The sequence below is a fragment of the Mauremys reevesii genome, linkage group 6 (assembly GCF_016161935.1).
Source record: "Mauremys reevesii isolate NIE-2019 linkage group 6, ASM1616193v1, whole genome shotgun sequence".
In the NCBI taxonomy this organism is placed as follows: domain Eukaryota; kingdom Metazoa; phylum Chordata; order Testudines; family Geoemydidae; genus Mauremys; species Mauremys reevesii.
The window spans coordinates 87,135,709-87,163,511 of NC_052628.1; the positions used below are offsets into that span (position 1 = coordinate 87,135,709).

At 40.4% G+C, this 27,803-nt stretch overlaps 1 protein-coding gene across 2 annotated transcripts in view; it reads right to left on the reverse strand.

The window, feature by feature from the left end:
- The window catches only part of RIC1 (RIC1 homolog, RAB6A GEF complex partner 1), an 81,383-nt gene extending 54,195 nt beyond the window's left edge, over positions 1 to 27,188 (reverse strand). For both annotated transcript variants that reach the window (XM_039543368.1, XM_039543367.1), the window contains exons 1-3: positions 26,577 to 27,188; positions 15,227 to 15,334; positions 9,061 to 9,137 (exon numbers count right to left, since the gene is read on the reverse strand). In XM_039543368.1, coding sequence (XP_039399302.1) covers positions 9,061 to 9,137; positions 15,227 to 15,334; positions 26,577 to 26,717 — 326 coding nt within the window. In that variant the 5' untranslated portion in view covers positions 26,718 to 27,188. The remainder of the gene's footprint in view (positions 1 to 9,060; positions 9,138 to 15,226; positions 15,335 to 26,576) is intronic.
- Between the last annotated feature and the right edge of the window lie 615 nt (positions 27,189 to 27,803).

Below are 27,803 nucleotides of genomic sequence, written 5' to 3' on the forward strand. Positions count from 1 at the left end.
TTCTCAGGTGGTGCCTAGGTATTAATGCAACAGATGGTGTTACAAGCGCCTCCCTCAACTACTGCCACATATACACACTCCTCAACAAAAAGAGCAGAATTTCTCTTTCATGACAGAAACCAGTTCATTTCTGGGTAGGAGATCTTTAATGCCCTGACTAGGGAAGCAGCCCTAAGGAGGAGGACATCTACATGGTTAAGGAACTAGCCTAGGATTCAGGAGATGTGGGTTCAATTCCCAGTTCTGCCACAGAATTCCTGAACGAGTTATTCCAATGGAGGCATTGAAGAACAGGTTGGATGAACACTTGTTAGGGACGGTCTAGGCTTACTTGGTCCTGCCTCAGCACAGGGGCTGGGCTTGATGACCTCTGAAGGTCCCATCCAGCCCTACATTTCTATGATTCTAAGGAGGAAGAGTAGGGTTCCTTTCTCACTACAAGGTTCCAGTACAACCTCAGGCCACATACACCTTCCATCACCCCCCAACAAATGGCTCTGATTACATCTAAGTTAAGTTTCTACAAGAGCTGTTTAAACTTTAATTCGTCTGAGCTGCATAATAATGCTCATTTTCGTGAAAATGTTGAAATATCCAAAAGTGATGTGCTCTGCAACAGAGTGAAATACAGGACACAGCTAGTATCCCATAATCCTTGATACTTTTTTACACTGATTGGCTTTGCCCTGCAGAGTTGAAAGTAGTCACTATATACTCTAATGTTATAAGTAGTATTGTTTGAGAGGATCACAGTACTCAACCTGGTAAAACTCTGTTCTAACTACAACTAAACATGCTTAATCTCAACATACCCATTTGCCAGACTATCACTCTGTCAGGGTAGAAAGTTTTTTGACTCTTAATACTAATACCATCTTGACAATATTTGACAAATATAGAATCAATAATCCAGAATGTCATCTTTCAACTAATTACCTGGGTCCCACTTTGTATCTTAAAAGTCTGGTAGAAAGCACCTGAAAGTTGGATGTGTCAATATCAATGTAAACCAGTTGTAAAAACATTTATTTGAACAACAAAGCCCCTCAAAGGGCTGCCAAATCTTTCCAATCTGCCACTGTTAAAGACAAGCTTACCTGACACAGTCAGCTGAAGATTTTAGATCTTCTTACTTATACAAGAGGTTAGGACAATCTGCTTCCATGGATCAGTCATTTAGCCCTATGTGCCAAAGCAGCTAAAGAAATTTCCTGCCCTTAATCTACACAATAAACTTCCAGACATTAACGAGTGCAAAACACATGGATCACTGGCAGTATGTAGCCACTAATGACTTGGGCAAAGGTCCAAACACACATTTTAAAAAACAAGGATCCTCTTGCGCAGGAGGAAGATTAGGACCTTTGGATTCTCTTATGAAGTAAAATAATCTCCTTTCAAAAGCAAGTCAATAAATCCTGCTCTTGGTTATTAAAATAAACTACAAGTCCTAGATGTTGCAAGTGGCAACTGTACCAAAAAAGAACAAAAGTTAAGAAGCCAATAGTAGCCCACAGATGAAGTTCAAGAATTACAGGGGTTTCACAAACATGCCATGGCACACAGGGAAAAACTCTCAGTGGTCAGAGTCTAAGATGAGACCAACCAACTCTTTCTCCCCAAAATTCCATTCAATCTTAGCCAGGCACACTTAACCTCTTCAGAGATACACTTGCTCTCTGCAGTCTGTGACTCTGCCCAAGTTCTTCTCATGGTGGTTGAGAGAGAGAGAGAGAGAGAGAGAGAGAGAGATGAGGTGGTGGGGGAAGAGCTTTCTACCCCCATTCATGAGAGCTCTGTTCTCAAGAAAGCTTAGAAACTTTCAGTAAGTACCACACTGTGATCACTAGTTAGCAATTTCATAAGGACTTCCTTGGTGTTGATCTACTTGTACACTGGAATGGCTGGAAAACCAAGTACCATCTGATGACACCGACATTTTCTTTCATTTTATTTAGCTAAGTTGATATCAACAAGAATTCAGTTCCCAAAGAATAGGATCTTTAAAACCTCCCATGCTCACTTAATAAGTAGACTTTTTCCTGTATTTGCATGCAGTGCCTGAGAGAATGATTATAATTTGTCTACAAAACTGGGTGTTCCCCTACATGTTCATAATTCAACACCATTCCAATACTCACGACTCAATATTCATACCTCCAAAGAAGAAGGCTGACAAATTAAAAGGAAATATGGGGATGAAGCAATTAAGCCCAAACTCCTTCCAGCAGAGGCAATATTCTCATGAAAAGTCTGCCTTGGAAAATTTGGGGGTAAAAAAACCCATAATGGGAAAAAATTGAGTGGAGAAGTAAGAGCACCTTAATAGCAGAATTTGATAGATTAAACTCAGTCTTCAGTCTGGGCAAAGATACAGAAATTAATACTTTAATGAGAACAATGTGCTTTAGGAGATATGTTATCTGTTTGGACCCAGTTTTCTGTAAAGCTTGGCTACCATGTAGCAGTTAATATCAATTTATAAAGGTTGTATATACTCAACTGAGAAGTTTTTTTAAAAAGGTTAGATTTGGTGGAATACATAAAGTTACAGAATCCGTAATGTTATGCTTCTAATTCTCCAAGTGTATTCAATTGCATTTTTAAAGATATGGGATGCGCTTATCCAGGCACCTGGCTTCTCCAATTTAAGGCTTAAATTGAGTGGTTTTAACAGGGGGCTTCAAATGAGCTACAGTCAGCCTGGTTTTCTACTAAGACACTTCCACAAAAACTACCTGCTTTGGATAAAATCAGAAACCAGTTCTTTAGAGCCAATTGCATCAAATAGGGATGTTTACAATTTAGGCATGTAAAATCTTTATCTTGAAGTTTATGAAATTCTACTTTTAAATGCAAGTTAGAAATTTAATAAGGCAAGATTCTCTAAACTACTGAAAGCTCTTAATTATCACTCCAAAGTCTGAAATTAAAGACTCTTTATTAAAGTTGAGCCAACTGTTCTGATCTTTGATGGCCATTAGCAGTGCTTGTTTCCCAAATGAAGGCAGAAATACATTTTGCAACACTGTCCAAATCCTCTGTAGTTGCTGACAATTAGCAGAAGCTGGTACAGATCACGAAGTATGAGGATGTAAGGACCTATCTATCTGATGCAAATGAAGACCTGATACAAGCATTCTAACTTATTACTGAAAGCATTCATATAATTTTTGCTTTAATGCAGCTATAAGAGGTGTTTGAAGATGTAGCTTTAGACAGCTTTTTTGATATTTCAAGAAATTACCAATTAGTAAACTTTTTTACACAACAGAGGTTTCCCCAGAGACCTGAGATTGGGTGGGAATTTGGTCTGAATCCATAGATCTAGGTGGCTTCAGGGCTAAAACAGGGTTATCTGCATTGCTCAGACTACTGAAAATAAAATCCAAGTAATTTGGTGAAGTCCTATTTAACTAGAATTTACTTAAAACACACATTAATTAAATCTCAACAGGAAAACAAAAACTGATCTTGGAAATAAACTCATTTTAAAGATTAAAAATACAGCTCAAACATGCAGAATAGCACTATGAGCCAACCCACCAGCAAGCTGTTCTTAGCAGGTATCCAATCTGCTGCACATAGAAGATTGTGTTTCCAGGAAGCACCACTTTGTTTCTAATCTCAGAGAGCTGATTTGTGGATAGTTGATTCATGTGAGGAAAAGGGGGAGATGGAAAAGGTGCTCCTCTTATGACAATCCTACAATATAATTACGTCTTTCCGCCAAGTTGGAATAGAGTCCTGACCAACTATACAGGAAAACCAGAAAGCGACTATAGATAAGGCACTGCCAAGCGCAACCAAGAAAATAAGAAAACAGAAAAATGTTAATCACATTCATGATAATTCTAGAAGATCCTCAGAAATATATGAAGCTGATGTACTTTTAATAACCTAATACAAAAACTTCAGTACAGTACTATGTAATTATAAATGAAATATTGGCATGTGTTTGCAAAAAAATCGAGGGTTAAGTTTAAACACACAAATGGTCTCACTTAACTCAGACTACTCACCTGATTAAAAGTTAAGCATGTGCTAAATCTTAGCAGGATTGCGAAATAGGTTGCAGGCCCCAAGACAGTTGGCATCTCTTGTATTTGACCACAGAAGTATCATGCACACACTGTGGGCCCATATAAATAGATCTTTAAAATCTCAATTACTCAGCATAACGCCCTCCTCTTGATCAAAGAAAAGTCTTTCACCAATTTACCTCTTGAATTTCTATTAGAGGAACTAAGTCAAACAATCTCTAAAGTTTTGTATAAAATTACTAAGGGCAGCTCTACACCTTAACACACTGCATCATTGCAGCTGCACCGCTATAGTACTTAAGTGACGGGAGCTCTCCCGTCAGCGTAGTTAATCCACCTGATATAGATACGTCAGTGGGAGACGTCCTCCTGTCAACATAGCGCTGTCTACACAGGGGATTTATGCTGATATAACTATGTGACAGAGGGGTATGGATTTCACACACCCCGAGCAAAGTAGTTATACCAATACTGTATAGGTCTGCAGTGTAGACGAGACCTAAGATTATTAAACAGTCACTAAGAGCTTGACTAGAACAGCTGATTTTAAAGAGTCTACCACATACTGTATCTTTAAACAAATTGTCCCTCAGGCTTTAGCTTTACTAGAACAGACATGTTTAGAAATAAAATCCCTACAAGACAAAACAGAGCGCACAGCCTCAATTCCTGATAGTCTCATGTAATGTATACAAGATACAATGCCCCTTCAGTATATTTATATACACTTCAAAAAGTATGTGCTCTCAGCATTTTGGGCTGTTTCATTCCATTTTTCTGGCAATAAAATAGGTGTAAAATAAATTTGCTGGGATCTTGCTAGTGTGGAGCTTCCCGATCTGTTTTAAAAAAAGGGAATGCATGTTAACTACATAAACCTGACATTTATCTATGATGTATAAACAGTAACAAACTAGAAAAAATACACAATTAGTCATGAAAGTAAAAGTAAATTCAGCTTTATTCTTTATATCTGATAAAGGGCTGTCTGAAAGGCTGATATATGCACCACATGGTAAACTTTCCACTCAACCAAGCAAAAATTCATTTGGAAATCGTTTAACATACGTGCAGCTCTGCTCCTTTTCTTACTGGCACTGATCATACTACACATCAGTCCAATTCCTTGGGTGTCTGAAAAAAGGCAAACACCTGGCCTCCATGTTGCATTCAAAACTCAAAAGGCCATGGAAGTTTAAAAATACTTTTAGAACAGCTTCCAAAATCATTCTACCACCAATGAATCTTCATCACAGAGTGGATCTCCATTTAATTCCCACCGACAATACTTTCTAAAATCTTATAAGTGAATTGCAATAAATTATTAGAGTAGTCGAATGTCAATGTCATTCGAACTACAACAGACCCTGCATCTTCCTTCAGGGGTGAGACTTCTGTAGACTCCTTCCCACAGGTAGGGTATAATGGGGCAGAGAAATCTTTTGGTGCTACTGAGGAAGAAGTCAGATGTTTACATCACTCCCTTTCTAAAAGCTGCAGTACCAGCATATTAGTGGCTGAGCTCCCACAACTCCATGCCATCTCTGCCGCCACCCACTTCCACACCCAGCAACCACAAAGTTTAAGAGTACTCCTCAGCACCCTTATAACAATTCTCTCCCCTCTGCCAGTCATGATGGATCTTCAGTGGAATAGTAAGCAGAGGATACTTCCTATCAATGGTTAAAATGCTATTAGCTGCTCTAGTCTGCGACATACCAAAGCAGCATTCAGGTAGACCAGGTGCCCACGAGGAAGTAGAAGAAAAAAAAAAAAAGATATCTTAAAACAGAATTTGAATCTAAAACTAAGATGTTAGTCAAGGGACACACAAATATTTAACCTGTCTTTTGTTACTTACAAGGCCTTTTTTTTTTTAAAAAAAAGGTTCTTATGCTTGTGTCACACAAGGAATATCAGGTCCCTAAATCATTTTGGGTAAGGACCTAAGCAAGATCTTTGCAAGGCCCACACAGTGGTATAAGATAAGGGTTTATCCAAGCTGCAGTCTGATTCAACATCTCTCCTCCTCGCCTTAGCTGGAGGTAAGACAGCTGCAGTTCAATCTTCAGACTGGATGTTGTGAAGATCTAATATTTACAAAGCTAAATTTGTAAAGATATCCATGATTTAAAACTTCATAGCTAACCTCACATTTGGTCAAAGCACAGACAGAGGTCTAAACAAAGACAACATTTCTCATTTGCTTCTGCAATTACAGACAAGATTCTAGATACCAAATTTATGCAATTATATGAGTACATATATAAACATCACACCATCAGCTTTGCTTCTTATAAAGAGCTGCTATTAGTAAAGCGAGGATGACAGAAGTGGGCAAAATGAGACAGCTGGTTACTTGAAATGGAATCAATCCAAAACAAATCCATGCCACCTTTGGTAGAAGGTTGAACCAGGCAGGAACAAGTGATCAGGATTTCATCAAATGAGGCTACGAAACAGGATACATCATTAGAGGGACAGAAAACTACAGAAGGAGAATCACAAAGTGAAAACTCCAAATCCATGTCTAAAATTGACCCAAAAGAGAAAATGTATACAAAAAATACAATATCTATCCTGTTTTCTAACCTGGGTTATTTGAAAGAGATAAATCACTCCTGAAATGAAACATGCTGCCACAACACAAGATGCACAACTCAAAAAATCAGTTGCTGTCTATAGAACCAAAGCTAGAGTAATAAAGGTGAGGAAAAAAGAACAGCACTTGCTGAGGTTTAAAATGAAGAGCTGGGAAATGTTTCTTACATATCTTACGGTATAACAAATACGCTTACATTTAATTATTATGTACATTTTAAACAAATCTTCATTATTGCCTCTATTTATACAGTCTTAAGGGAAACAGCCCGGGCTTGACAGTTGTTCAAGTGGTATTGCTACTAGGGCAGAGGTCCCCAAACTGTGCGGCACGAAGGAACGTTCAGGGGGACATGGCTGGGGCCCAGGCCAGCCCACACAGGGGGTGGGGAGGCAGCACCATCCAGCTCTGCTCCTGGCCCCCACCCCCCAGCTGTGGCCCCAGCCTCGGCTCCCTTACCCTTGATCACACCCCCACATCCTGGAGACATGGTCCTGACCCCAACTCAAGGATGGGGGGCAGACAGGGGTGAGGGAGGTGTGAGATAAAAAGTTTGGGGACCACTGCACTAGGGGAAAGTGCAGCAGTAGGCATCATAGAGCTGGTCTACACTACCGCTTAAGTCGATGTAACTTACGATGCTCAGGGGTGTGAAAAAGACACCTCCCCGATTGATGTAAGTTACATCGACTAAGCTCCCTCCAGACTGCTATGTCAGCGGGAGATGCTCCTCTGCAGATATAGCTTCTGCCTCTCGTGGAGGTGGAGTAATTATGCTGACGGGAGAGCGCTCTCCCATCAGCACTGCGCGTCTTCACCAGATGCACTACAGAGGCACGGCTGCAAGGGTGCAGCTATGCCGACACAGTGCAGTAGTGTAGACTTGCCCTCAGATTCAAATCGCAGGAGTTGCTCAAGACAGTCATCAAAATAGTAATTTCATCAGGTGCCCTCTCTTTATTTGGTCTGGCCAGAACACCATATGATCAAGAGAAAGGAAGCCAAGTAGCGCAGATGGTCTCAGCAGGCAGCAGTGATGATTATGATGGCAATGCTGGTCAATGGTGCTCCAAAGCTCCCTTCCACACTTTCTACTCACTGTCAAACTGCACTATTTAGCTTGCCCAGTGCACCTCAGAAGCATCCAGAGGTGAACGCTGTCTCATCAAAATTATTAATTCACAGTTTTATTTATATATTGCCACTTCATTTTATGGTAGAAATGGTCTGTTGATATAAAAATTCTGTGATCTCATCAGAACCTTGAAACTGTAGAAAAAAAGATGTGAGTACATAATCTCACTTTATATCAGAATATTTCTTTAACTGTTCTGCAATTTTTTAAAGGATTTTATCTAATGAGATTATAGATTAAGAGGAGACATCCTGCCACATTTCACCCACTTTTGAACAAAAAAACCAATTTAACCAAGGTTTGAGCAAAACCATGAAGACTAAATGTTTTAAAATGGAATCTTGGATTCTAGAGTGGGGGGTAATCCATGGCAAATTTTGTGGCTATGGAGTCAAGAGGCCCCAAGTATGTATGTTTTCTTTCTTCAGAATCAATAGGGAACCAAAGCTCATCATAGTTTTAAGGAAGTGCCATTTTTCACATATGTAAAAAGGAGCCTCTCACCACTCAAGCATAGTTATCACTCTATTGTCTTAGCCAGTTTATGATTTAAAAGACTACAGATTCTGCCTACATAATAACATTTATCCCTACAGCTTTAAATGTAATTTTCAGCTTCTGTACCAATCCTTTTAGTAACATTAAAGTGCATTGTTAAAAGTTCAGCATATTTCACTGGCAGCATTTCAAAAAAGTGAAGTATATTCTGTAGTCTGTAACCATTTGGAAATAAGAGGCATTACATAAATACAAGACATTAAAAATAAATTATGTACAGTAACATGAATTTTACTTTCAAACCTGTTTAAAGACAGTTTAGAGATGCTTTAAAACAGTTAATTTTTTGGCAGAAATGTACAAAATTATATGCTGGGGTTTCTTTCAGGCATGGTTTGTTCCACTGGACAAAACTAAGAACTGAGGCTTATATCATTAGGTTTCATGAAACTGAACGATTGTTTTTAATCGGTTTTAAAATTAGAACATTTTATTGCTGTAAGTTGCAGAGCTCTTCTGGTGGCAAAACCAAGCATCTTACCTGTGCATCAAAAACCCAAGGGTTCCATCAAGTATATATCACTTTTCCACTAAACAGCCCTTCAAAAGTTTTAGGAATTGTTTTCAGTGATCATTAAAATACCTCTGGAGACATTTTTGTATTATATGAATCTAGTTTTGTAACATTTTTTAAAGAAGTTCTTTGCAAAGAAGTACATTCAACGTAAGTAAAGCTATTTACTGTAGTGTACACTGCAAAGAATAAAGTTTAGACTACTTACTTGGGATACACAGGCTCATAAAGATACTTGTCCCTTGAGGATGGAATATCAAAAAATAAGATGTATCCATTTGCGGTCTGAAAGAGATAGATGCTGCAGCTTTTACAAATGTTGTATTTGTGTGTGTATATACGTAAAACTTACAGGAATTCCAATAAAAACCATTATAGAAGTCTCAAACATTTTACAAACTAAGTAGAAAATCCAGTAAAAAAGTCCTTAATTTCATATACCAGTTTCATATACCAGTGTGATTACCACACTATGTGTGCATGTGCTACTTAAGACAAAATATGGTTGATCATAAACAAGATGCTTCAATTAACCTTACATCAGCCAATGATATGCAAAATGTTACACAAGAAAGTTATACTGAACAACCCTGAAATCAAGATGCATTTCTGCTAAAAATCCATACTACTTCTTAAAATCCACCATATGGATCACTTGTACAGTAAAAGACAATATGAAAAGCATACCACTGGTAGGTATTTTCCTCCTTAAATACGGAGATTAGAGTTCAGACTGTAGGAGTATGGGCCTGATTTTTAAAAAGGTATTTAGGCACCTAGTGCGATTTTCATTTAAATGAATGGGAGTTAGGGACCTAAGCACTTTCAAAAATCCCACTAGGTGCCTAACATCCAAATACCTTTACAAATCGGGACCGAAGTGCCCACAAAATTGTGCAGTAAAGCTGCTGCAGTAAACACTAGAGTAGCATATCCTCAGCACCTCTGAGACTGGGAAAGAGGGGGCAATGGGTTTAGGCATACCATACCACCATAATTCAAACAAATCTGCCTTTCAATATGACAGAAGTAGTTTCAAACTTTAATATTTTATTAATCTAGCAGACGTATGTTTATTCAGTCATTAACACGTACAGTTAAGACTAAGAATTCATACAATGCCTGCATAAATACAGCAGAGGCAGATGACCAAGAAGGTCTCAAGTCAGCCAGCCAGCAGTTTCTTACCAAATATTTAGCAGCAGCATCTAGACAAGTGGGCAAATGCATTTAAACTAAACTATGTCTCATTCATTTTAAAACTGGATGGGCATGCACTCGAAGGAAAAAGACTGAAGGCAAGAAGCAAAGAAATATGAAAGGTTTCAAATTTCTTTCCAGAGCTGGTTTCCTGTTTTTCAGCTAAGGAACCAAAAGGGAAACGTGCTTGTTCGCTTATTTCATCAGCTTAAATAGAGTTTTTGCACCAAAAACTTAGTGCTTTTTAATATATTCAATTTGAGTTTCAGCTTCAAACTAAAAAACAGGAATATAAAAAAAACAGGATTCTTCAAGGCAAATACCTTTCTTCCTTCGAGATGACAAAAAACGTGCCACTCTGACCTTGAGAGTTAAGTTTCCATTTATTTCCAGCCACTGTGCAACAAAATTAACTTCACTGCACAATACATAGTACAGAAACTTAACATGCATCTATTTCTAACATCTACATAAGTTTTTTCCATTGCTTAGCACCTGTTCAAATATTTAAACTCATAAGAATCCTATCCAGATAGGAAAAGTAAAACAATACTGTAAAGTATCTTCCTACTGACATTAACACACAAAAGACCTTCTTGAATTCCATCCTTAGTACAAGCTGCTATCCTTAGGTTTACTTCTGAACAGCACATCAAATGTCATCAATGAAGCTACTTGAACAATAAAGGAACTGAACATTTTATTACAAATTTGTTGCAAGATCACTATAATCATTCAACTGCGCAATTACTTTACACTAGGTAGGATAGTTTTACACAAATAAAACTGCCACATTCTACAGCTCCCCAGTGCCCTGGTCACTCTGTCAATAGACTGCCAGGACATCCACCTTCCTTGCTTTGAGAGATCTGAGATACATATGCTTATAAATCCAGGAGTGTATTCGCTGCATTGCAAAGGATTCATCTATATGATTTTCCTTTGACAGTGTGAGACTAGTTAACTCTGTTCCTATAGCTTTTTAACAACAGCAAAATCCCACTGCATATGTTGGGAATCAAGTCCTGAACAGAAAAACATATTATAGGACTCGTGGAAGACAGGCAGCAGCAGGGGAAGTATAAGAAAAGGAGGAGGACTAGAAATACATTTGATATTCTGGTTTCATCCATACCAGCTGTTCTCAAACTGTGCATCAGGACCCCAAAGTGGGTCACAACCCCATTTTAATGAGGTCACCAGTGCAGGTATTAGACTTGCTGGGGACCGGGGCCGAAGCTTCTCGCCTGGACAGTGGGGCTTGGGCTTTGGCCCATCCACCTGGGGCGGAGGGGCTCGGGCTTTGGCTTTGTCCCCGCTCACCCGAGGCGGCAGGACTCGGATGGGCTCAGGCTTCAGTCCCCTGTCCTGGGGTCATATAGTAATTTTTGTTGTCAGAACAGGATCACCGTGCAATGAAGTTTGAGAACCCCTGATCTAGACTAAATCTTTTTGGTCCTGTTGTAACAATGTAATTGACTGGCAATTGAACAGAGTTAACATGATTATAAATGTTAATCTAGACACCCTACAAACATTTGTTCCTAGTCCTGATTCAGCCTAGAGCTCAGCCTGAGGCAGGGTCAAAAAAGGAAGGGGAAGGTAACAGCAAGATGAAGTGGAAGAGTTTTGCACACATAGATACAAGCAACAATAATGTTCCTAGAGAAGTAGCTTTTGCTACCTATTGTAATTTCAATTTATTTCTGCATTTGACATCACTTTGGTCATCTGGGGAACAGTAAAACTCAGTACATGCAGTCAAGCGCTCCCTTGTTAAGAAGATGAACAAGGGCACACATCGTTATTTTTTCCCACAAGGAATTTTATATATTATTAGGTCAACAAATTTATCTTCCAATTCAAGAATGTATATAGCCCTGGCTGTCTAATTGAGAGCTAGTGCTATCCCTTTTCTTGAGCAGGAAATAATTAAGCCTCTGAAGCTGCACCTTTCAACAACAGTTTGACTTTCATTCTGAATGCAAGTTATTTTAGTTTATGAAACTGAAACTCACATGAACTCTGTCTTGAAGACATGGGAGTTCAGAATTTCCACCACCTTGCATCAGCAATATATTAAGCACTGTCCTACAAAAACATTCTAGAGTACTGTAACTTATCCAGAAAATTACTAAAAATCAACTCTGGTTCACAAAACAGCACATCAATCTCATGTCAAATGTGTCCTAACACTTTTCAACACCCCAAAAATATATTTGTTAATATAATGCAGCATATTTCAGCAGTTTAGTTTAATTTAAACATTCACGAAACTAGCTTTTTCAATCCTAATTGTAGCAACTCATTTGGCAGTTTGAAATTGAAGTGATTTTGGAAGACCATGGTTTATGTAAGAAAACACACTTCAGGTATTAATACATGACCTGTAGTATATGCCCTTCATCATAACACCTGATATCCCTTTTAGGTACAAATGTGAGCATGTACATCATCTGATGAACAGAGACTCTTCCCTCACACATTGCTCAGACACTCCCTGGGAGTGTCACTGGGCCAAATTCTGCTGTTACACTTCTGCAAGACCACTCACTAACGTGCTGCCTTGGAACAGAGGTGGCCAGTAGAGTAAAGCCCTTAGGTTCAAACTCTGCCATAATATACACAGGGAAAAAAGCTCAAGGGATAAATGTTTACTGTTTATTGAACAATTTTGTATTTTTACTCACAAGAGTTCCATAGGTTTAAATAGTGGTTTTTAAGGAGTCTGAGCAGCATTATAGCAATTTATCAGACACTTATAGTTTAGTAAAGTCCAGGAAAGACTCCAGCAGAGAAAGAAGCACAAAAGATGGATTTAATCAAAAGATTCCTGGCTATTCACCTGATTTCCAGAAGTACCCACCCAGTCCACGGAGTCATAATTTAAAAGTTGTACAAAACTAAATGGCAATAACTTAATACAACATCTTATTGCAATCCTCAGTTCCCAATTAAAATTTGAGAAAAACAAGATTTACAAGAAGTTCAACCTATAATAAATAATTCAACATAATGATTCATGCCCCCCTAGGTATGAATAAGATGCCACTTGCATACAGTGACAGTTTAAAATGCTGAAATTACTGTAAAGCATTGATATTAGCTTGGTAATGCTATAATACAGATGAACTAAAAATCCTTCTCTCTCTAGCAGTGAAGCTAGAAGAATGCTACATAACATTATTGTAAAGTTCTACTTGGCCAGTCACTCTGGGAGAATAATGTTTTTGCTAAGTAAATAAAATTCCATATTAGCCTTCAGAGAGTAGATTTTCTTGACAGTTTTGTAATGCTACCATAGTACATAGACAAACACAGGAATTACTAAAGAAAGCAAAAATGGCCACACTGTAAACAATCAGATTTGTACAATATTTGATGAGTTTCTACTAAAGAATCTTACAGAGAGATGTTTTAATATAGTAGGGCAATCACTAATGAAAATGCTAAAGAATTTATATTTGAAGAATTTATATCTAACATATTTGTGTGTGTGGTTCAGATGCAGTATATCCGATGAATAGCTAAGCTTTCAGTACTTAAAGCCTTCCAACCATCTGAAAATGTATTTATTTTGTGTCTCACTGCAGCTGAGACATACAAGCAACAACATGGCTGAGAACAGCAAAACCAGAACTCACTGTCCCTATACAAAAAATGGAGAGGAAGACAGAGTCTCTTTCCATGTAGGACTGGTGACTCTGGAGTTCTCTCCCAGTTTCCTTTCTAACCCAATCCACATCTCAAATATTTATCTTCTTGAAGTCTTGTCCTCCCTTGGCTTTTGTGACTTCAACCTCTCTTCTCTAATCTCTCTTCAGTGGGTCCTCCTCATCTCCAACTTTTGGAGAGGATCCTACAGAACTAAACCTGGGCTCCTTCTTTTGTGCCCCTGTACATTGTCACTGGATAACCTCACACATGTACAACTTCAGGCAACTTTATGCTGATGACCCAAAAACGTGCTTCTGCATACCATCTGAACCTACTTCTTCACTTGTCTTTAACATCTGATGGATGTCAAGTGATAAAACTCAACATGGCCAAAACTGAACTCATGATCACCATCCTTCTCAAACCTTCCTCTAATACTTAGTCCTGCCTTAAGTGCCAGGGACTGGACTAAATGATCTTTCGAGGTCCTTTCCAGTTCTGACTCCCACACACATCACAGTCACTCAGGCCCATAATCTAGATATCACCTTCAATTTGGCCTTCTCTTTAGACCCGTACATCCATGCCATATCCAAGTCTTGAGGTTTCTTCCTATACAGTTAAGATCCAGCCTTCCTCCTCTTCTACTCTCTAGTCTTTATTGCTGCAACCTTGCCTCTTCAAATCCATTCAATATGCTGCTGCTAAGATAGTTTTCCTAGCAATTTGCTTGATCACACTCCCAGCTTCTTTCTACTGGGCTTTTCCATTCATAAGATACAAGCTTCTTGTCTTTAAGGTTCTTCAGGAATGAATCTGATTTAGTAGCTATGCAGCATGAAGTCATAATGTTGAAAGCTGCCTTTGCTCCAGTGTTTATTACCCATCGCTCAGCTTCTCTCTCAAAACACTCCATTGCTCATTCTCATGCCATTCCCTATGCATAGGAAAAACCTCCCCCAAAATATCCATAAAGCTATTACTTTATCCTCTAAGATTCACGTCTACTGTGATGTCTATACAGCTGAAAAGCCATGGCTACTACTTACCAAGCAAGATGTTTGGTTTTTTTTTTTTTTTTAAAACATTGTTATCTCCTCCTTCTTTACCCTCTCCCCACCTGTTTGTGTGACCCATCTATTAAGTCTTGTCTGTAGACTCTGGGGCAGGGACCGTCTTTGTACTTCAAGTCTGTAAAATGCCTAGGACCAAGAGGCACAGATTCCTGAGCGGGGCCTTTAAGCACTACTGTAATACAAATAATGAACATCCACAATGCTCCTCTGTGCAAAATTCAAAACTAGATTTCCTTTAAGTTTTTATTATGCATATCATGCATGAGAACTGGGTGCTGTACCAATGATCAATATTGATTATGGTTTGCATAGTTGGTCTTTATATGGGACTTGTTACCTATGGTACATAAGGCCTTTTGGCATTAGTTAAGATTGATATATACACTCACTCTCACATACACACAAACATCACAATTTCAAAGAAAACAATTCTCTACTTACTGAAACAGCTATCATTGTGCTGTCAGGCCTCCATTCTGCTTGCTTATAGGGTCCAAACTGAGAAGCTGGTTTTGATAGTTCCTTGTAGCTTACAATTAATACACTGGGCTGGGGAAAGAGTAATAAACATAGTTACATTTCATGTCCGAAGGTTAAAGGAATATGGCTTTTTTTATTGTTTTTCTGCTGTGTCATTGTGCCACAAAATAAAATCAAGTTATTCTGATGCTAAGAAACAGAATTTCAGGGAAACCATTACTGTACAGTTGATAAAGAATAGCATACTGCTTTTGAAAGGGATTACACACTTTGCAACAGATACTTACTAAACCTACTTCACAACTTTTAAAAACTAGGCCACTTCCTATATAAATGTGCTTCAGACACCAAATCAAGTGCTATTATATAATACACAGGCAATTAATATTATAGGTGGGGCTTGTATTACCACTTAAGAGTGCCAGACACTGCTCACTGTAAGACTATCTTTGGTTCTTATAATTTTGCCAAAACATTTGAGCTGATTTTTTTCTATATCAGGTGTCTGCCTCAGGCTTATTTTTATGGAAAAAAATTCAGCCAAAATTTCTGATAACAAGGCTTAGGAAAAATAAGTTTTGCCTCTATGCTTTGGTCAGCCACAAATCCAAGATTTAAAAAAAAAATTCAAAAATTGCAGTTTGCACATCACAGTTGACTTGCTAAAACTTTGCAGCTTGATTCCACAAAGTTTGAGCAGAACTTTCCCTGCAATTGTGGTTCTGGGCTGCTGCAGGCCAAGATGAGGCTAAGCACTAAAACAGAGCAAGATGACTGTCTCTTCTGTAATTAAGAGCCAGAGGGTGAGACTAGAACTTGCTGGACAAATAGACTGGGAATGATTAGGTGAGGCGAACAGGACTGGAACAAAGAGGAAAAGGTTGGTAAAAGACAGGACAGGGACAGTTTGGACGGCATGGGGCAGAAGGGGTGAAACTTGGGGTAATGAACAAAAAAGTCTGTGCCCGCTAGAGCACACACCCTCCAATGCCTGGTATGCAACCCAAGATTCCTGTGAAATCCACTGACAGTGTCCCACTGACAGTCCATACAAAGCAGGGGTTCTCAAACTGGGGGTCGCGACCTCTCAGGGTGTCATGAGCTGTCAATCTCCACCCCAAACCCTGCTTGCCTCCAGCATTTATAAGGGAGTTAAATATATTAAACAGTGTGTTTAATTTATTAGGGGGAGTCGCACTCAGAGGCTTACGATGTGAAAGGGGTCGCCAGTACAAAAGTTTGAGACCCACTGATATAGAGGATTACAACCTACCACCATCAGTTACTCTTTGAGTTCAAACAGAGGTCCGTGCAGTAGATCTAAAAGTCCGAACTCTCATGAAGAATCATGTAGACATCAATATGATGCCACATGATGGAATTTGTTTATTCAGTTTTATTTTTAAAATACCTAGAAAGCTACAAACAATTACCATGTGTTAAAGAAAAAAATAGTATGTGCTCATGTAATTAAAGACAGTATCACAATGCATACACACAAGGTATCAAGATTCAACACGAGATCAGGAATGCTTCTGAATTCAAGTTACCCATACACTGATCTATTTAAAAGCAATCCATTTTGGCTGAACTTATGAAATGTCACTTTAGTTGTAAGCCAAGATCAAATGAATTTAAAATGGCTTTATTTCCTTAAATTGTATTTTACCAGCATGCTTTTTGTGTTTTCTGTATCTTCATTAGAATCTCAGTAATTTCCACTAGTGACTAGACCAATTACCAGCTACTTGATTTTGAGCATTTCAGTAGCAAGTGAAAAAAAATCTCAATATATTCTAGTTTATCTTTAATTTGTTCATATGTGATTACTTTACACTAATTATATTTATTAACACTATGAAGTCTTTGTAATACTGGACATTTCTTTATTAGAACACTATGAAAACTGGAAATAAATTAATTCTATGCATGTAAGTCAGAGGATACACAAATTAATAAAGTTTGACTATACTAATTTACAAAATAATTTTACTCCATAGCATTGCTGCAATTCAAAGGCATGTCTAAAAAGATTAGTAGCCAGCAGAATACATTTTATTTGGCCAAATTTTATGGTGTTTCTGGAAGTGAAGATACTGTTTTCCTTACTAGAACAGATATTTAGTTCTAAATTAATGGGTAATCAAGTTAGCCTACCTAGACATAGAATTTAGTAGTGGAATAGCTACTGTTACAACCTGGTTCCATGTGCTGAAATCAATAGCATGCCTCCTCTGATGATGAAAAGAGGTGCAAGTTATAGGAAGGGTTCACACTAGTGGATAGACTAGCAAAGATGAAACGAAGTACATTATAGGGCAAGCTACATTGTTTTCTATTGATATCTGAACCAAGCAAGGTGAAGTGGCTGGCAAGGCTAGCACAACAGAAACTTGAATGGATACTCTAGGATGTAATACAAACCCTGATATATAAACATTTACACTAATTAGTTTTACAGGCTGCCCAGAAAACAACATATCTGAACATACCACAGAAGACAGACAGCTAGCTTCCCTATTCTGCTCTCGGAACAGAAACAAAACAGTCCATTTGATCTCCAAAGCAATTTGTTACAACCTAAGACCCCAATACAACTTTTAGGAACTATGTGAGCAAACTTGCAAAGCCTCACTGATGTCAACAGAAGTACATAGTTATCAATGCAGAATTGGGGCTTATCTACAAACTGTGGAACATTCTGTTGCTAAAAAGCATTTGCCTATAACAAATGGATTGTAACAGAAAAGTCGGCTTGCTTACTGTGAGTAACCCAATAGTTCTTTTTGTCAGATGTCCTATCCCTTTTATTACAATTTGTACTTGTGCTTATTTAAAACTACATCCTAGAGCCTATACAGAAAGAGTCTAAAACTCCTACTGTAGCTCTCAGAACTTGCTCCTTCAACACCAAGCAGCACAAATTTTACACACAAACCTTTCATTTCTGCTTGTGAAGAGACAAAACTAAAGCTCCAGATTTGTATGTCTTCAGAACTTGGCTTGATACTGTTTTCTTTTTCTAAAATGCAGGAAATTCTGAAGAAAGTTGCATCAACTTCACAAAGCCTACTTTATGCAGGTGGCATAACTTGGAGTGACAATACTGTAGGAAAACTACAACAAGATATTTTTTCCCTTCACACTTTTGTGGGCATAGTGATGGAGGCCCATATAAACAAATCTAGTCATGTGCAACTGCAATGAGACATATGGGTTGCAGTTCTCTCAGAATCAGATGTGTTGATTCACCTTGCTCTTAATTTTGTAATACAGAAAAACAGCTCACACTTTCCATGCAAACTGTGATTCTACCATTGAGAATCTGCTGTTGATTACAGAACACTTGATAAAAAGTGATCTAAACTAGTGAATAATATTCCAGACCATGATTAGATTATGGAATAAAAGTTGAACATCCACAAATCATGAGCAAAAATTCAAAACTTTCTGTAAGATTGACAAGCAAATTGTATACACCTCACACAGACAACTAACTATTAATGCATAGTTAAAGACACAATGCTACATTATCAAACCAGATCAATATGCCACCTTAGGAATTCCCAAAACCTACCCCAGAGAAGACCTGGGGTTTCATGTGACAACATATTTTGTCTCCTAAAGGAATTCATAGCCAAATCAAGATAGAAACCTTACATATTTTATGAAGAGGAGGCTAAATGGGCTAGCACTACTTCACAAAATGACAAATGGGGAACACAGAAGACAGAGTGGGAAGATCTTGAAAAGAGTCTAGTGATCTCACAAACAAAACAATAGATAAAGCAAATAAGATCTATTGCAGGGGTTCTCAACCTTTTTCTTTCTGAGGCCCACCAGTAATGCTATAAAAACTCTACAGCCCACCTGTGCCACAACAACTCTTTCTGCATATCCAGTAAATTAAAAGCCAAGGCTGGCATTATGGTGTAGCAAGCAGGGCAACTGCCTAGGGCCCCATGCCATGAGGTGGCCCCACAAAGCTAAGTTCCTCAGGCTTCAGCTTCAGCCCAGGGCAGTGGGGCTCAGGCTTCAGCTAATGCAGCAGCTCTGGCTACCAGCTGCTCACTAATATATGTACACGGAATAACCCACCTTGAAATATTAGAAATGTGTACAAAGAAAAGCTTAATTACTCATGAACAACAATGCAAAACTAATCCACAAGTTAAAATAACATTTGTAGAATCAGGTGTAAAGTTGTTCTTGGTTGTCATTTCATTACTATGTTATCTAGAGGCATACAAAAAAAATCTCTAATCAAAGTGACCTCAGTTCTTCAGGCAACAGGATTTCTTGAGAGTGACAGTTATGAAGCTCTTTATGTGTTCATGGCTCAGCACTTATATCCCACAACAGGGATGGTTAAATTGATGAGCACTTCATTCTACCTAGCAGTTCACACTTGCTTCTCTCCTATTTACTGTATTTAATCAGTAAATATTAACAGTCTTATGAGAGGTTTGTGAAAGTTAATTCTAATCCAGAAAAACAGCCCTATTTTTTCAAGTGTTCAGTTGATCAAGATATTCAAACTGATCAAACATTCAATCCTAAAGATCTCAGCAGACTAGATATGGAATATTGTCATGCTCCCCAAAAGAAATATATTCCAACAGCATTCTAACTTGGGTTTAAATGTCCACTCAGTACGCATTTGCAATCAAAATGTTAGTGCTGTTCTGAGAAAATGTGTAATTCCAATGAATTAGGTTGAGAAATTTGGGAACACTGTGGTCACACAATTTTATTACTTTTCAATTGCTGCTGTATTTTCAGACCGCTAGGAAAGTTTAACAATTTTTGTTGTTTAGGATAAACTTATTTAAACGTTGCTAGAGCGCAAAGATAGGGTATCCCACTGCCTGTCAGTCCGTTCAAAGTTCCTGCAAGACACTAATAGCGCTACTAGAATAAGTTGTGCACAAAAAACATTCTCCCTGTACTTGAGGACCAATATGTGAAGAGCAGCACTCTAATCCTTGTTTAAGTTTTAAAAATATGTTTAAAAGCTACATTCTATGTTGAAACAGCATTCGTTAATAAATTGCACAAAATAGCAAATTATCAAAGAGTATAGGCAGAATGCCCTAGTCAGTGAAGCAATGTGAAAATCAGAGCATTATATAAAAGTAGCACCAAATTATTTTCCAAGTCTTCATTCGTATCTAAAAATAACTTACCTAAGATTCTCAAAATTTTGGCTAGACTACAATAGGAGTCAGCCAATCTCAGCTTTGAATCACAAGGACTGTTTGACAAGAAATAACTATACTGTCACAATTCAGGATGCCCTGTAACTTATACCTTTAGAATTTAATCTCTCTAAAGAATCTGTGCTCAGTTTTGGTTGGGTTTTGTTGTTGTTTTGTAGTTGTTGGGGTTTTATTTGGGGGCTTGGGACGCAGTTGAAATATGGAGTCAAGTGTGAGAATCTCAATCTCTGAAGGCCTGCATTCTTTAGCGCCATTCCCATCAGACATGATTCACAGTGTGAAAAGTCAGCTCACTGGGTATTACTGATTTACTTTAGAAAAAAAATTTTTTTGCACTCACTCAAGTAGGGTTGTCAAATTAGCATGCTTGTCAGCTGTTATCTATACGCAAAAAGATTGTACTAGTACATTTGCTAGAACATGCAGAAGTATTAACAGCTGACAACATGGAACCATGTAATATCACTGGAATGCCAATGGTGAGCGTCAAAGGCCACAGAGATTTGTCAGGATGCTACGGTTACTACATTCACCCACTATTCAGTATTTTAGACATAGATCACTTGGAGTTTCATTCAGAATTAGGTGATCTCTATTCCTGAATACAAGAGAATAACTTACCTCATGTTCTCTTTAGATTTCTAAGACAAGCAATTTTAAGTATATATGAAAGATAAATACTTAGTGAATAAATATTACTAAAGAGCACGCTAGTCACGAGACTCAAAACATGCAGCTTCTGCCTGAAAAGTATACAATCTAAGTAGTGACTGACTCAAGACCGAAGAAAACAAAATGAGGAGTTGGGAAGATAAGAAACCAGGGTTATAAATGCAAGATCCTGGGTGAGCTTAGTGGTTCTGTACATATCCTGATTATTTGTAATGATTACATGAGCTGTTTGCAGCTGTTCATGCTGAGATTTTTGCAGAGTGAGAAGGCGGCAGATTTGGAGGAAGGGAGGAATGTGAGAAGAGAAAAAGGAATGAGAAAGCAGCAGACAAAAGGCATCAGCAAGGGCATAGAAGAAGCAACAGCAGAAAAGGTGCTTCTGAGGCCTGTACTTCTGAGACACTGCACTACTCAGATTGGGGAGGCAGCAGCAGCCCAGGTGGTGGCCCATCTTGGGAGCAGGGAAGCGGCGAAGGCCCGGCTTGTAGTGGGGAGCTCCCATGTTCTCAGGCCCCCACACTGTCCCTCTTATAAGTTGGTGCAAGCACCCCTAGTGAGGATGCTCTCCACTGGCAGAAGGGGGGTAGTGCGGACATGAAAAACTACTGCCGTAAAAGTTGGTAGTGCAGACACGCCCTGAGGAACAGAACAAGGGGCATGTGATGCTGAGATACAAAAAGCAATTGGTGATATTAAGGCAGGTACAGATTAGTAGCAATAGTCACTGAGGTAAAATTACCACACATGCTGGGGATATTTACACATATATCACGATAATTACAGGGCTAGCTGACCACTGTCCCTTTGTGGAGGTCTCACCAAGTGCTCACCCATAGATATGAGACCTCTTCTGGAGTGGAATTTCACAATTTTCCCGCTTAGACCAGAGCCTGGGTTACAGCCCTGAGTATCAAGCATGACTACTACACCAAGTCAAACAGCATTTGGCACCTGCAAGATCCTTTTTTCCTTTGGGAGCCTGTGACAGAATAGGTTTGCAAGGGATACAAAAACAGCTTCTTCAGAACAAAGCTTCATTTATTTATTACTCAAAAGGTACAAAGCACATAGTAGGCTGTTTGTTTTACCCAGTCCTCTAACTCACATGGGTCTTACACACACACTGGTAAGTTTCCCTCAGCCCATCTACCTCCATTCCTGGCAAGGAGAAACAGCCATACAGACTGTGCCACAGACTGGCAGCCTTTTCCTTGACAAATCCTGGCCAGTCTCTCCCGACTCATAGACTTTAAGGTCAGAAGGGACCATTATGATCATCTAGTCTGACCTCCTGCACAACGCAGGCCACAGAATCTCACCCACCCACTCCTGAAACAAATCCCTAACCTAGGTCTGAGTTACTGAAGTCCTCAAATCGTGGTTTAAAGACCTCAAGGTGCAGAGAATCCTCCAGCAAGTGACCCGTGCCCCACCCTGCAGAGGAAGGCGAAAAACCTCCAGGGCCTCTGCCAATCAACCCTCTTTTTCCAGGGTTTTACATCTCCTTTGACCCTAGGCTTAGCTTTGGGAAGAGTAAGGCATTCTAGCAAGATGGAGCCAGCTAGGTAAATTCTCCCCTCCACCACACCCCAAACTGTTGCTCCAGCTATTATCTTTATTCCTTTAAAACAGTGGTTCCCAAACTTTAGCAACCTGTGAACCCCTTTCACTGAAATGTCAAGTCTCGTGAACCCCCTCTTAAAAATGAATATTTCCAGGGATTTTCTCTTTTACCTGAGTATAAATTATAAAAGCAGTGATCTTGGAAATATAAAATTTGTTTTTGTGACGTTTATTACACACTATGTATTCATTATTAATTTATCATTACAGTATTTTTATTGTATTATGAAAATGGCAACACTCTTCCAAGATCTCACTTTGGTAGCTTGTATCACTTTGAATAAGCCTGTTATAAGACAAGGCTCCTATGTTTCATCAAGGAGTATCAGATGTGAAACAGCATAAAGGTATTTAAGAAGCCAACTCAAAGAGTTCCTCCTACACAAGCATTCAGGTCTTGAGCAGTCCAGGCAAACAACGCATGTTACAACAAAGCTTAAACTTGTTCTTCATAATAATTTTAAAAACAATACTAGCTGCCTATTTAATTTTAAAAACAGCAAAAAATATCCACTTCCCTTTCCATTTCTTATAAGGAGTCTTGAAGGTTAAGTCTCCTCAGTGTCCCATCCTGCTCGGGGTCCCTAGAGACAGCTCTGTCCGCCATTAGGGAATTTCCCCCACACACACCCCGAGAACCCCCTGTAACATTTCATGAACCCCCAGGGGTTCACAAACCCCAGTTTGGGAAACACTGCTTTAAAACAATGTACATGAGAGGCTCTTATCTGTGTTGCTGTTTTACCATTCCTGCTGGTTCTTTAGTAACCTCTTTAGCTCCTCTTTTGGTTTAACTCTAAGCACTCAGCCAGGCAGCATTACATAACTGAACAGGGAAACCACATCACACAAACATTCATAAAAACACAGAAGTATTCTCAGTGCATCACATACACCACCCATATCATCCTCAAGGATGTCATGAGGCTTTACATATAGAAGATAATTCATCCACCACTGGGGTGGAATATGGCAGTTAACGACACTCCATATGTTTAACAAAAATTGAAGCACACCATATTAATTCAGTTTAAACTACAAAGGAGAGGTTTAAATACAGCAATTTAGCATGATTTAGGATTCATTTTAAAAGTACCTAGCACGTTCTGGGCTTTATACAAGTTTCTCCCCCAATTGAAAGCTCCTGTAGCTAGCCAATCTGTTGTCCAAAAAAATACGGCTAATGAATAGGATGCTACTCAGTGCCTCCAGCAGATTGTCAGCAGCTAAGGTTAATCAGTGGTGCTTAAATCTGATATTAGTAAAAGAGGCTCTGTATAAGTGAGGTCAGAGTCCTAGTTGTCCCATCACTTGTGCACATACAACTCATATTGGCTTTAGAGTGAATGGAGCATGGGTAATTTGATGCAAAGGTCAGGCTCCTGATGTATGATGTTATACCAGCTTCCAGAGCAGAGAATTCTGGGAGAGATATTCCAGGAGGTGCAAAGCTCAGGTCTCTGCTACTTGCACATCAGAGTGAAAAGCCTAGTTTGAGGACTTCTGGACATCAATGACAATTTCTCCATCCCATTAGTCTAGTGGAGACTTATCGGTGGATATTTCCTCAATTGTATAGCCAGATAAACAGTTCTGCAGCAGTAGCATAGCTGTTACACTCTATTTGAAACAAATTATCAACCAAGTACATAAAACTGAAGGCTAACAGAAACAGCTAGTGGAGGGACCAAGGTATTGCTCAAGTGGAGATGATTATAATCACTGCTAGACCACTGGTTCAATTTCAGGCCAGATCTACAGGAATGCGAGCTGCTACCTTCTGAAGACTATTGGGACCCTACAAAAATGATATAGTCTCAGACAGTCCAGCTGCTGACAAGTGTCGGCAAACAAGCTCAATTATTACTTCTTAGCAAAGGCCTAAAGTCATGGAGGATGAACTACTCCTGCCAGAATGAGGGTACACAGTGTGGGGGGCAGGAGGGCTAGTGTGCATTGAGATATCTGTGATATACAGCACTTCGTTCTCCAGGAATATCATGCCAGCCTTTTAGAAGTACAAAAAGCTTTTAATTAAAGCGAACATTGTTTGCAACTTATTGCAAGGCAAACAAGATGCTACAGAGAGGTTGTAGACAATCCCATATAGTCCTAACATTCACACAATAAAGAGAAAATGATCATATATGACAATTCACCAACTCATTTTGTTCACAGTTCTGAAGGGTACATTCAGTCAGCAATTAGTAAAATAAAAAGTGGAATTAACATGTTTCATATTTATAATTTGTTTGTAAACCTTATAGGAATAACAAGGCTGTAAAACAAATTTGTATGTTTGTCCACAAAACAGCTAAAGCACAAATTTCCCCCTTCCCACAGCCTGAACTCCAGCACAAAAATTACTTACAAGAGGAGAAGATAGTTGTCTATTGTCATCTGTTTCCTTACCTTCTATATTTGGGGCAGATCTACACTTAAAATGCTGTAGTGATGCAGCAGCGCCGCTGTAGCACTTCAGTAAACCAGAGGATCTCAAAATGTAGGTTGTGACCCCATATTAATGGGGTCGCCAGGGCTGGTGTTAGACTTACCAGGGCCCAGGGCTGAAGCCAAAGCCCCACCACCTTTGGGATTTGGCTTTTATCCCCACCCCACCACCCACCCCCGGGACAGCAGGGCCTGGGCTTCAGCTTTGGACCCCCACCAGGGGCAGTGGGTCTTGGGCTGGCTCAGGCTTCGGTCCCCCGTCCTGAGATCATGTTCTTAATGGTTCTGTACCTATCCTAATCATGTAGTAAGGGTTTGTCTGTATGGAGAAGAGCCTGGAACAACTATTCCATACTAGCTTCCTTATGTGGACACTCCTATTCTACTCTAAAAGTGCCTTTTTCAGTTTAGATTAATCTACTTTGGAAGTGGATTAACCTAAACTGAAAAGAAGAACCTTCCATGCAGAATAAGTGTCCACAAGGGGAACTAGTGCAGAGTAGCTGATACAATTTGAATTCATAACCTAGTTATTTCACATGAACTTTCCTGTGAATTCTGCCTAGAAAAATCATATGTGACACCGATTATACAATTTTCATTGCCCAACCTAAGTGAGGTACAGAAAGTAAACAACAGAACTGCAGGATTTTAGTTTTCAGTTTCAATACAAGGTGTTAAGTAGCAAATTTTTTATGCTGCTAGTTACTCTTGACTAAAAGTCTGCATAAAATCTCCCCCTCGTGGAAGTGACTACAAGCTGACAACAGCATTCAGTCTACTGCAGGATAGAAACCTAATTAATTTTCATATCTGATGTGCATTTCATGACTCCCTCAGATTTCCAATTCTGGGTTCAAAGAAGCTCAAGAGAGACTTGAAGTAGGTTTGGCCTAACCTACTTTTGTGGGGGGAATTATCAACAGCCATTACAAAGTGCAACCAGGCATTGCTGAAAGTTTCAGTACACACAACTGATTGGACACATCCATACATGATATCCACAAATCAACACTGCAGCATTATACTGGTGAGCAAAGAACATAAAGACTTGCCAATATTTCTTACCCAAGACAAGTGAACAACAAGAATTTTTCGTGTTTCAGTAACTGCAGCTGTTAACCCAAAGGGCCTAGCTTCAAAAAGTTACATGGCAGCGACTCGTTACAAATAACTAGCGAAGCATTGTGCAACTGGTCTGACTTACAAGACGGCTTTGAAACACAGAAGTACATGCATAGGAGCTAGTCCTGCAGCTCCACAGCTGCTGTGTGGGCAGGAAGAGGAGGAACACATGCTCCCTACAGGTGAGGTTGCACAGGGAGCGGGGGCAGGGCGCTACTTACCCTGCTATACCAGATGCTGAGCTGGGACGGGGCCAGCACTGCGAAGAAAGCCCTCTGGGGGTCCGTCTGGATGTGCAGCGGCTGCTCCAGGGTCTCCAGAGGGCACCGCAGCCTCTTGGGCCAGCCGCTCAGGAAATACATGGCCGGAGACGCCCCTCTTTCCGCGGGGCGACGAGGGGGCGCAGTGCGCACTGGGCCGGGCCGGCACCAGCCCGGCGACGCCGCTCAAACTCCCTGCCGCGTCCCGTTTCGCGAGCCGCGGGGGGAACGCACCCGGGGGGCCGCGGGGAAGGCGGGCATACTAACGGCGCCAGCCGCCGGGGTGGGGGAGCCGGGACCCCGGGGCGCCTCCAGCTGCCGCCCCGGGCAGCTCAAGGGGGCACCAGGGAAGCAGGGGCTCGGGCCAGGCCGGCGGGGCTCAGCGGGGTGCTGCAGGCGGTGGGCAGGGGGCTCGGCGTCTCCGGGGCACGGCGGTGGTTACTGCTCCGAGCGCCGGGATAGCGGGGTCTGCTGCAGCGGCGGCGCCTGCTCCTCCCGCCAACCTCCTCGCGCACCGGCCGCCTCCATGGCTCCCTCCGGCGCCACGGCCTCGGGACGGTAGACTCGGCGCGTCGGCAGCTCCGCCCAGCGCCGGGAGGGGGCAGAGACGGGCGCGCGGATTGGCCTGCCGGCAGAACGCCCCGGAAGTGACGGTGCGCGGCTGCAGTAACGCCCTCCATCCCTTCGCGTCGACGATCCGGGAAGGAGGGAGCGCGCGCTGAGTGTGCGTAGGAGAGGGCGAGGGAGGCGCGCAGGCGCACAAGCGCTCTGGAGGCGGAGAAAGGAAGGGTCGGTAGATCCTTCTCCGCCCCGCCCAGGCGCTCAACTTCTGAGATTTCTCAGGGGCGAGTGCGCCACCCCCGCCAAGCGCCTGGCACCGCAGCCACTCTGGGGCTAGGCTGACTCTGCCCCCGGAGCAGATGCCACTGACTGAGCCCGGGGAGTGGGAGCTACAGTTAGGCTGCCAATAGGAACGACTCCCGCCCTAGTCTTCAGGTGCCTATGGCCTGGGGGGAGGGGGGAGTGCCCCAAGTGCCCAAACCAGCGTAACTCTAAGGTGGGGAGCCCTATCCGTACAAACCCTCAATCAGTTCCAACTGCCCTACACTTCTAAACCCTAATCTTACTCCAAGTACCCCAATAGATATCCCAACCCTAGGTCCAAGTGTGTTTGTTACCCATGGGAAT